The following is a 10,548-nucleotide window of genomic DNA, read 5'->3' on the forward strand; positions in this document are numbered from 1 at the left end:
AACAGTCAAAAAATCGGAGCCAATTTCACAGTTCTGAATTCGGACAAACCTGATCAATTTTCGTGAGTTTCTGTTCGAACAGCGGTCTCTCGACCTCCGTTAGATTCTTTACCATCGTGTTGTATTTAGAAACTATCGTCTCCAATCTCGTAGCTGTCACCTGTCAATTATACAAGAATTTGATGGTGTCATAGGGTGATTTATAGAGGTGGCCATGTTATCTGAAAGTGTTTACAGTGTCTTAAGTGTCTAGCGAGGTAATTTGATGATGTCATTGGAAGTTTATGGAAGCAGACATCTTTTCTAGAAGTATTCATTGATACAATGGCAAGGCAATAACTAGACTATCACTATTGTAGGGGTTATATGCAATAGAGGGGGAGGGGAGATGGGAGGGGGGAGAGGGGAGATGGGAGGGGGGAGATGGGAGGGGGAGAGGGGAGGTGGTAGGGGGGTATTTTACTGACCTGTAAGTCGAATGCGTTGGTATTCCTCAGTAATTCACGAGCCTGACTCGGTAACTCAACGTTATCGGTTCTAAGGTGGAGAGGGGGAGGGGGAGAGGGGAGATGGGGAGGTGGGGAGGGGAGGGGGGTATTTACTGACCTGTAAGTCGAATGCGTCTGTATTCCTCAATAATTCACGAGCCTGACTCGGTAACTCAACGTTAAACGGTTCCTGCGATAAATAATGAATCTCTCTCAGTAAACGAATCAACTGACGATCGAGATTCACGTGAATCGTCGCTGCTGTAGCCGTAGATTCTTCACCGGATGCTGGATAGTTCTCCGTATCATCATCTTCCATCATTAATAGAGGTTGTTTTAGTCTGGATGTTAATTCAGCTGATATACTCAACTCCCAATCATTCAACAGTTTACCTTCATAACTACAAAATAACATTAATTTTTGTTTAGCTTGTTTTTGTTAAGATTTGATTTGAATCTCAAAACCACCAAAATAAATTAGAATTTCAACATCATTGGAATCATTCAGATTGATCTAAAACCAATCTTTAAATGGTTAAGAATGTTATTTGCATTTTATGCGTAACCACATTCATTATTGTTTCTGTGAAGGTGAAATTTAGATCAACCTCAAGACTTTCAGATGAATAAACTATGATATATCGACAATAATGACGGATATTCAGATTTATCTAACTGAAATCTTTGGAGAAACAGTAAAGAATGTTCATTGCATTCTATACTATGATAACATTCTTTATTGTTTACGTGAAGATGCGATTTAGATAAATCTAAAAAAATCTAGATGAATAAACTTCAGATACCATAAATTGTGGGATTCTTTATCAAACTAAAGAGAATGTTTTAAAGATCCTTCTAAAGATCCCAGAGAAAAATCCAGGGTCTTTGAGAAAGGGTCCCATCGATCCCTCAAAATGCCCAGTGGTGGCAAATAGAACTCAACATCTCAACGTAAAGTACTTACGCTTCTATGTCGTGCATGACTTCTTTATAGGTATCTCTAAGTTGCCAGCCGAGATCTCCATCCAGTGAATGTAAACTGACTTTACGCATTTTATCCATCGGATGCTGCAAAAAATCAAAAACATCTCTCTTACCAACCAGTTCCATACATCCACAATTATAAGCTCTACCCTGGACCCAGTTCCATATATCCACACTTATAGCTCTACCCTGGACCCAGTTCCATATATCCACACTTATAGCTCTATCCTGGACCCAGTTCCATATATCCACACTTATAGCTCTACCCTGGACCCAGTTTCATATCCACACTTATAGCTCTACCCTGGACCCAGTTCCCTATATCCACACTTATAGCTCTACCCTGGACCCAGTTCCCTATATCCACACTTATAGCTCTACCCTGGACCCAGTTCCACCTCCACAAGGAAACATTTCAGACTAATGTTTTCATACTGAGTATGGAATTATATATATTCATTATCTTTACAACACGAACTCAAGAGTGTTTCATCAATCTATAACACATACCTGCATACGTTGTTTCAATGCATGAACCCAGAATAGTTTACTAACAACAGGAGGCATGTTCAGATGAGTCGGAGGTTTGTGTCGAAATGTATTCAACATTTCTTTGACGTGGATGATTTCTTCCGTAAAAGATTCCACTAATATTCGATCTTTATCTTTCAAATTTGCCTGAATTCAAAAAAATTTACAATTTGCGTTACAAAGATACCGGTACTTGAGACCAGCTTTAAACTTTCCCGTAAGCAAGTAGGCATGAGTTTTACAAAATTTCAACTTTAAAATTGATTTGATTTCAACATTAATACAGTTTATCTTAAGCATAAATCATTTTTATTAAACCTCATTCAGCACTAGAGACACTGGATTTATCTACTGAAAGAGTTGGAATTTAAGATCAACATCTCAGCAACCAGGGTAGACCTAAAATAGAGGCTTATATCAACTATCTTCTCTAAAAGCAAAGCTACCACGCTTGAAAATATTCTCAAATTTCACTAGTTCCTCAATTCAGCTGTAAATGGAAACAAATTGGTCCTAAATCTAATTGATTCCTCACTAGACTTAACACGAGACTCACCTGAACTAGTTCTCGTCCGCTGATGCCTTCAAACACCTCAAGCAGACGCAGCTGTGCCCCGATTGTCGGACACTGTTGAAAACTGCATCGTAAAATATCCGCTAATTTACGCTCCAATTCCTACAACCGACCGATAAACAGAAGGACAGTTAGTACGAATCGACCAATCAGAAACCTCTAACGTTTCTAAATTATTCATTACCTTGACGACGGTTCGAAAAGCGAAGAACGCTTTCTCGAAAGCTTCCGTGGAATCAATCTTTAAAACGTTGTCGACTTTCGCGAAGAAGTTTCCCATCGCGGTCTCATACTGAGCGTGGATCTCCTTAACGAGCGCGTCCAGACTGAGACTACCGGCGCCTCCTATCTGAGCTGTGTCGGCGAGCAGACGGAAATGACGCGTCGTCTGCACAAGCTCAAGAACGTCGTTACATCTATAAATAAATTAAGATATGGCCGCTTTCATCAATACATCTGTGAAATCATCAAATTTTCTCGATATTTGATTCGTGAATAGATGGCTCTCCCTAAATCTCCCTATGACATCATCAAATTGTCTATTAGTTATTCACTTTCAACACTCCTAGAAAACATGTCTGCCTCCATAAATCCCCCTATGACATCATCAATTCTTTTACAAATGATCTGATCTATAGAAATATCTAGAAAGTATGTCTGCCTACATAAATCTCCCCATGACATCATCAAATTGTCTAGTGATTCATTTTCAACACTCCTAGAAAACATGTCTGCCTACATAAATCTCCCCATGACATCATCAAATTGTCTAACTAGCGATCAGATCTGTAAGTTGTAAAACTGGGCGCCTGAATGATGATGGATCTTAACGAACCTTTCCATGAAACTGTTCATCAGATTGAAACATGAAGCGTTTCTCGCAGGCCACGGACTATCGGTCCAAATATAGACATCATCGTCGTCGAGTGAACTCAATTCAGCGTCTGTCATACCGTGTTGCTTTCTGGGTATACTGTAGGGTGGTATATACGCGAACGGGCCGTACATCTTAGCCGTCCACATCGGACCTTGCGGCTTATGAGTCCTGAAATCAGAATTATCGAGTTAGTCGAACCCTATATCATACAGAAATTCACAGTTAAAGACTCTGGGTGCAGTTCCACAGTTCTGAGTAAAGATTTGACTCATCGAGTTAACTCATTGAAAATGAACTAACTTTAACTCTAACTCATGACTGTGGAACTGGGTTCTTGAGTTCATTTCACATGTTTTCCAACAATTTTGTTCCACAGGGTTGAAAGAATTGAGTCAAAACATTAATTTTCTTCATAAAATACGATAAAAACCCACTATTAACCCTTTCAGTGCTGACTAATTAACACCCTATAGTGCTGGAGATAATTTGAAAATTTAAAAAAATTCCACCCTAGTGTGTTGAATAACGGGAATACCACTATAGTGTGTCTACACCGCGGCGCAGTGTATCGTTAGTTACTAGTATTTCACTATGTTTGACAGGGGCTGCCATCTTTCAAGAGAGATAATTACTAATTACATCAATACACCGCAGTGCGGCGTACTAGCAAAATCCATCACTGATTCGTACACTGCGGTGTAGAAGCACTGAAAGGGTTTACAGATCATCCAGTGTAACTTACAGTTTTTCTGCATTTTCTGCAACGTTTTTAGCGTTTAATTCATCAGCGCGATCTTTCTCATCCAGATACGTCCCTCGAAACGCCGCACAAACTCTCAACGCTTCTTTCAGTTTAGAGTGCGACTGAAAATATCATAGAAAACAAATCTGATTGGTCCATTTACGAGGTAATTAAAAGTACTGACCAATCTCAACTGAGGATACCTGACACTGACTCTCTGATTGGTCCATATGCGAGGTAATTCAATAAACTGCGACCAATCACAGCTGAGAACTCTCTGATTGGTTCATTTATGAAGTATTTCAATAAATTAACCGATCAGAGCTGACTTCATTGATTTCAATTAAAAATAGCAAGCTATTCTAGATAGCAAGACCCTTCCAGGAGAGGGAGGCACAAGACACCCTTCCTGGAGAGGGAGGCACAAGAGACCCTTCCCGGAGAGGGAGGCACAAGAGAACCTTCCAGGAGAGGGAGGTATGAAGAGAATGAATAATAAATACCTCTAGCGGTTCATGAAGAACGTCCTTGCCGACCATCGCGTTCGCTCTGTGGACAACTTCATTCGATATCAATTTCAGAATGTGAAGAAACTTCTCTTTCTGATGGTAATACCTGAAATAATCAACATTTAAAATCATCATTCAAGAATGAAAAAGTTTCATGAAAAAGAAACTCAAATATTTGGTTTAGAAGCTATTGGTAAAGCACAATGAAAACATTTAAACTTCAGTTACTTCAAACTTAACATTTGTTATCTAAGAACTTTGATTTTCTAATTAGGGTCCAGTTTCACGGAAGAAACTCAAATTTTTGGTTTAGAAGCTATCAGTTAGTGCATGTTTTCAATAAGCAGAACCCCTAGGTTTCCGAGTACTGTGGAAGGGTACTGCTCTCCTATACTCAACAATTGAAACCGTTTTGAGCATTTGATTCAGTAACTTCAAACTTAACCCTTTAAAGCTTGAATCTCTTATAAAACGAGAATGAAATTTTTACGTTACCTGGAATGTGACCAGACGAGAAACAGAGTTCGAATTAACGGCGGAAAAACCTGCAGCATTTCGTCGGTGTCGGTCGAGTGATGCAAACTGTCGAACCACGGCTGTAGAGTTCTTAAATATAACAGATTATCCTCCGAATCTCGGATTGCCTGAAATGATTAAACAAAAGGATAAGTACTCGTTTCTGAGTAAGATTTACAAAGAGAATCAAATAAAACTTCTTTAAGGATTGAGGAAAAAAACACAAGAAAAATGGACTTTCGAATACGAGCTTCAAAGAGATTTGAAAGATTGAAAAAAAAAAGAAATTGAAATAAAGAGACTTTCAGGATTACTTAACAAATCTATGAAGACAAGAATGGATTGCAAGAAAGAATCACAGGGAAAAGGATATATGGATTACTGAAATGAATCTTTGAAAATAACTTCCAGGATTATGGAATTAAAGAAAATGAACAAAGGCTTGAAGAGATTTTAAGGATTAGAAAAATGAATTTATGGAAGAATAGATCAAGGGCTATGAAAAAAACTTGAAGGGTTTTGAAAGTCATGAAGAAAAAATCTAAAACAGTCAAAATTTGTATGAAAACGTCGTTACCTTTTCGATGTCTTTTCTAACATTGTTGAAACTATGCGCGTATTGACTGTTAGCTTCCTCTAGATTCATCAGTATATCCCTGGCGACCGCTGAATCTAACTGTTCGTTAATCGAATGAAGCTTCTCCAATCGATGTTTCCATAGTTTCACCTCCGACAGCGGGCCGGCGTCGTTACCATAGTAACGAGTTAAATCCGTTATCGGTTCGTGTTTCATTATTGCCTGGAAAAATGAATCACAAATCAACTTACCGGTAATTCCCCCTATGACATCATCAACTGATTACAGGTTTGTTCTACAGTCATTTCTAGAAGAGATGTCAGCCTCTATAAATCACCCTATGACATCATCAAATAGTCTACAAGTAATTTGACCTGTAGCCACTCCCACAAGTTGTATACCCTTCTGCGTGCATAGATTAATCTGTGACATCATCAAAATGTCTATTTTCTATAGAAAATATGATTGCGTTCAGAAATCCCCCTATGACATCATCAAATCGCCATTTACTGATCTGCTATAGACACTTCTAGAAATGACTACATCCATACATCCCCCTATGACATCATCAAATTTGTCTAAGAAACCTGTGGTTGTTATGTTGTAAGTCTTCGCCGTGATGTCATAAGGAGAATCGATGGAAGCAGCCATGTTACCTTGATTTGTTTGATCCAGCCGATGACCGTTGATTCTAGAACGTGTAACACAGCGGAACGTCTGTTCACACACGCAGCCGCTTCGGCTAAAACCTCAATAGAGGGCAGCGGTAGTACAATATCACCCTATAAACAAATAAACCGCAATTATGTAATAGATATAGGCACCGGCTAAACTGAAACACCAGGGGCCAGTTACACAGTCGTGACTTAAGTCCAAAAGTGGTCTTAAATCTTAAGACTGGTCTTAAGTTGTTAGATTAGCTACAGAACTGGGTTGGTCTTAGACTTGTCTTAAGTCTAAGCTATGACTATGCAACCTGCCCCAGGGCTGGGTTTCATAGATGTGGAAGCAAAGTAATCCTGGCTAGGAACATTTTGAAATTTGTCAGTTATATCAATGGTTTCTCATTGTTACTATGTTAGTTGTCACCCAAATTGAGGATTTACCCCTAGGGATAACTTTGATACTCAGTCTATGAAACCGGGCCCAGAAATATAAACACTCATGGTACAGACATTTAAAGATGGATTAAAACTTAAACATATTTTTACGATTATCTAATATCAATCAGCGCAGGGAAATCTGAACTATCAAACTCGATTAGAGTGTCTTATATACTGAAACTAGAACGCAATTTATTCGAAAAGTAGTCGTTATGAAACTTACGTGTTGGTGTCCCTCGGTGATTTCAACAATCGACATCATTCGATGTAAAACGTCCATGATTTTATCGGAGTTGACGCCGGCGTTTAGCGCGACGTTTTGATCGATGCATAACATCGGCATAAACACTTCTCTTACGAGTAAATCAATATGCTGCAGAGCAGACGGCGAACAATCGATATAATATACCTCATCATCTGTAATCAATCAAAAACATTCGTTCTTTAGTTTATCGAAAACTGATTAATAAATTATCAGTTAAAATCAGTACAGGGCCCAGTTTCACGAAAAGGTTAAACTCAAATTTTTGGTGTAATCACCATTGGTTACTCATGTTTTCAATGAGGACAACAATTCTTACTTAGCTGTTTTAGGCTTAAACTTTTTCGTGAAACTGGGCCCAGTACGGTTAATTTTTCTAAATTTTAGACCTTGAGTTTGTCAAATTAAACCGTACTGGGGGCCAGTTTCACAAAAAAGTTTAACTCTTAAATCGATTTAATTTCTTCATCAATTCAGTTTATCTTCAATCGATTAAGGCCTTAATTCTTTTTGTGAAACTGGGCCCTGGATTAAGGCCTAAACCGATTTAAGATCAACTGAGTTTACTAAGAAATTGAACCGATTTCAGAGTTAAACCTTTTTGTGAAACTGGGCCCAGTACGGTTGATTTGATAAACTCAAAGTCTAAAATTTAGACAATAATGAGTAAAAAATACAATACAATTTACAAAAAATAACAGCGTAACATAACATAATCAAAAACTGCCTTTATGCGGACAAAATTCAAGGGTCAGCAGTACTGTAGTCAAGGGTGGAGCCAGGATATCTGTAAAACAGGGGGATCATATGGAAGAGTATAAAAGTAATCGCAAAAAGCAATCTAACACAGCAAGGCCCTCTCCCAGATTATTTTGAAATTTCAAAAGGCTTTTTGATGGCTGACATTATTTTATTCTAAGAGTTTATTTTAAGAATTTATCCCAACGAAAGATTCCATTGCGCAGTTCAAACAAATTTCAGTCTCATTGCAAATGCACAAACTTAGAGAAACATTTTGCTTTGAAATGTTCTTGAAAATCAGTGGGGGATTTTTACCTACTTTGAATATATGGGGATTTCTACTTAGTGGATTTTTACCTACAACCATACCTACAATTCATATTTCTTTATAAAATGGGAAAAAAATTCCTAAACATTTTGAGGGCACCAAAAAAAATTTAGGCAAGGACTAGTGATGAGGACTAGTCCCCCTGGTCCTCTGTTGGTAGTGAATAAACCGGTAGTAAAATAGCTGCTGAACAGTAAGTCATTTTGTTCATTTTGTCGTTTATCGAAACAACCTACTCATATTTTCTTTAGTCAGTTTAGTTCCCATGTTGGTTTTGAGGAAGATCATAGCTTTATTGTGTAATTCAGCTGGAGGGTTGATAGAGGCTAACATCTGTCGAGGTGGGTGAATATAAACGTACAACCTCCTTACATCCTCATTGTTCAAAAACTCATGAAATGCATATCTGAAAAATAGATTTATTCAAAAAAATTAATGTTCTTCATCAATGATTAATCAACAGTTAGGCCCTATTTATCAGTTTGTCAAGGGTGCAAGTCAGCCCAATTAGTTTGTCTTAGTGACTGGGCACAGGGCACAAGCCAGCCCAATTAGTTTGTCTCAGTGACTGGACACAGGGCACAAGCCAGCTCAATTAGTTTGTCTCAGTGACTGGACACAGGGCACAAGCCAGCTCAATTAGTTTGTCTCAGTGACTGGGCACAGGGCACAAGCCAGCTCAATTAGTTTGTCTCAGTGACTGGGCACAGGGCACAAGCCAGCTCAATTAGTTTGTCTCAGTGACTGGGCACAGGGCACAAGCCACCTGAATTAGTTTGTCTCAGAGACTGGGCACAGGGCACAAGCCACCTGAATTAGTTTGTCTCGGAGACTGGGCACAGGGCACAAGCCACCTCAATTAGTTTGTCTCAGTGACTGGGCACAGGGCACAAGCCACCTCAATTAGTTTGTCTCAGAGACTGGGCACGGCACAAGCCAGCTCAATTAGTTTGTCTCAATGACTGGGCATGTGAACATGCCAGCCCAATTAGCTTGTCTCAATGACTTGATAATCCCACCAGGGAGGCCGGTGCAAGCCAGCTAAATCAGTTTGTCTCAATGACTAGGTACAGAACAGGGCATAAAACTAGCTCCCACTAACTAACTTTCTCTCTCTTCTGACAGGCACGCCACAAGCCAGCTCAAAATTTAGTTTTGAATTGATCAGTAAATCTCAGTGACTAGGCAGATAATAGACCAGTTCATGGAAAGTTTGGTTAGTTTGCTTCAGTCGACTGACACCGACAAATATAATTGAAAGTGTTAAAAAAACAACATTTGAAATCAACCGTCGACGCGTCGGTCCGGTAGTTTTTTCGGTATTAATTTCCCTACCTGTTTTCTTCGTTTGCCAGCAGATTCTTTAATTCCTCATTTCGCGGCCGAAGCGAGGAATTAATTCTACTCTCGAACCAGCGTAATTTGTCGTCCATTTCCATGTTGAAATGTTCTGGCGGTCGCGTCGTTTTCGACTGGGTTTAGACGCTACTGTCCGCCATGTTGTTTACCCGTTGTCAATGTCATTCCGGAGCATGTCGAGACCGCACGCGCGCGCTTAGTTACGCTCCGCACATTGTTGTCCTCCTAGTGGCACAGGAAGGACTTCTCCGACCCGTTTCAAGCAATCGTGTTGTCAGTGAATTTCAAATACGTAATATATATGCAGAAAACGCTCAGCCGCAAAGATAACGCATATATGAAGATACATTTTTTGACTGAACAGCGACAGGGGCCGCGGATTAGGCGACCGACGAAGCCCTGGACGGTCGATCAGCCCCGGCTTTTCGTTTGCACAACGATTGTAAAAACCTGTGCAAATTTGACACTTATCCGTTCATAAATTGCATTGTTCCGATATATTTCTTTGCAATGGCCGAGAGTGGCATATCGCTAGGTTAGCCCGGAAAATCGTCGCTTCATTCACTTGGACTCCGGCCTCCCTAATTTCCTACCACCCCTGACGGCGGCCAGATTTGAATAGTCAATTCAAAACCATCAAATTTCGTCCCTAATGACTAAAGGACTAATGGGAGTGAGTGTACTGTGACATCGACAAAACAAACTTTTTGAATTTAACCGTTTTTGGGGCTGCGGTTGTTTTTTTTTTTGGTTTATCAGGTGCTTGTTTTCTTCATTTACCAGCAGATTCATTTCCAAAATAGAAAACAAAGTTGAACGGTGGCTCGGTGCAGCAAGCGCATTGGTCCAAACAGTGCCGGATGCATTTTACAAGCTGCGGATTTCCACAATAAACCATCATCATCGAGTACAGGTCTTGGAGTCATCTCCTTCATTGTGGAAGCAATGAAGTGAAAA

General features: G+C 39.6%; 1 protein-coding gene across 1 annotated transcript in view; it reads right to left on the reverse strand.

Annotated features, from left to right (window-relative positions):
• The window catches only part of LOC141907855 (uncharacterized), an 81,784-nt gene extending 72,060 nt beyond the window's left edge, over positions 1 to 9,724 (reverse strand). The window contains exons 1-15 of the mRNA XM_074797599.1: positions 9,568 to 9,724; positions 8,469 to 8,638; positions 7,125 to 7,318; positions 6,455 to 6,580; positions 5,799 to 6,020; positions 5,201 to 5,349; positions 4,700 to 4,811; positions 4,197 to 4,318; positions 3,413 to 3,622; positions 2,762 to 2,993; positions 2,560 to 2,679; positions 1,983 to 2,150; positions 1,453 to 1,556; positions 607 to 889; positions 134 to 160 (exon numbers count right to left, since the gene is read on the reverse strand). Coding sequence (XP_074653700.1) covers positions 134 to 160; positions 607 to 889; positions 1,453 to 1,556; positions 1,983 to 2,150; positions 2,560 to 2,679; positions 2,762 to 2,993; positions 3,413 to 3,622; positions 4,197 to 4,318; positions 4,700 to 4,811; positions 5,201 to 5,349; positions 5,799 to 6,020; positions 6,455 to 6,580; positions 7,125 to 7,318; positions 8,469 to 8,638; positions 9,568 to 9,671 — 2,343 coding nt within the window. The 5' untranslated portion in view covers positions 9,672 to 9,724. The remainder of the gene's footprint in view (positions 1 to 133; positions 161 to 606; positions 890 to 1,452; positions 1,557 to 1,982; positions 2,151 to 2,559; positions 2,680 to 2,761; positions 2,994 to 3,412; positions 3,623 to 4,196; positions 4,319 to 4,699; positions 4,812 to 5,200; positions 5,350 to 5,798; positions 6,021 to 6,454; positions 6,581 to 7,124; positions 7,319 to 8,468; positions 8,639 to 9,567) is intronic.
• Between the last annotated feature and the right edge of the window lie 824 nt (positions 9,725 to 10,548).

This window comes from Tubulanus polymorphus, chromosome 6, assembly GCF_964204645.1.
Source record: "Tubulanus polymorphus chromosome 6, tnTubPoly1.2, whole genome shotgun sequence".
In the NCBI taxonomy this organism is placed as follows: Eukaryota; Metazoa; Nemertea; class Palaeonemertea; order Tubulaniformes; family Tubulanidae; genus Tubulanus; species Tubulanus polymorphus.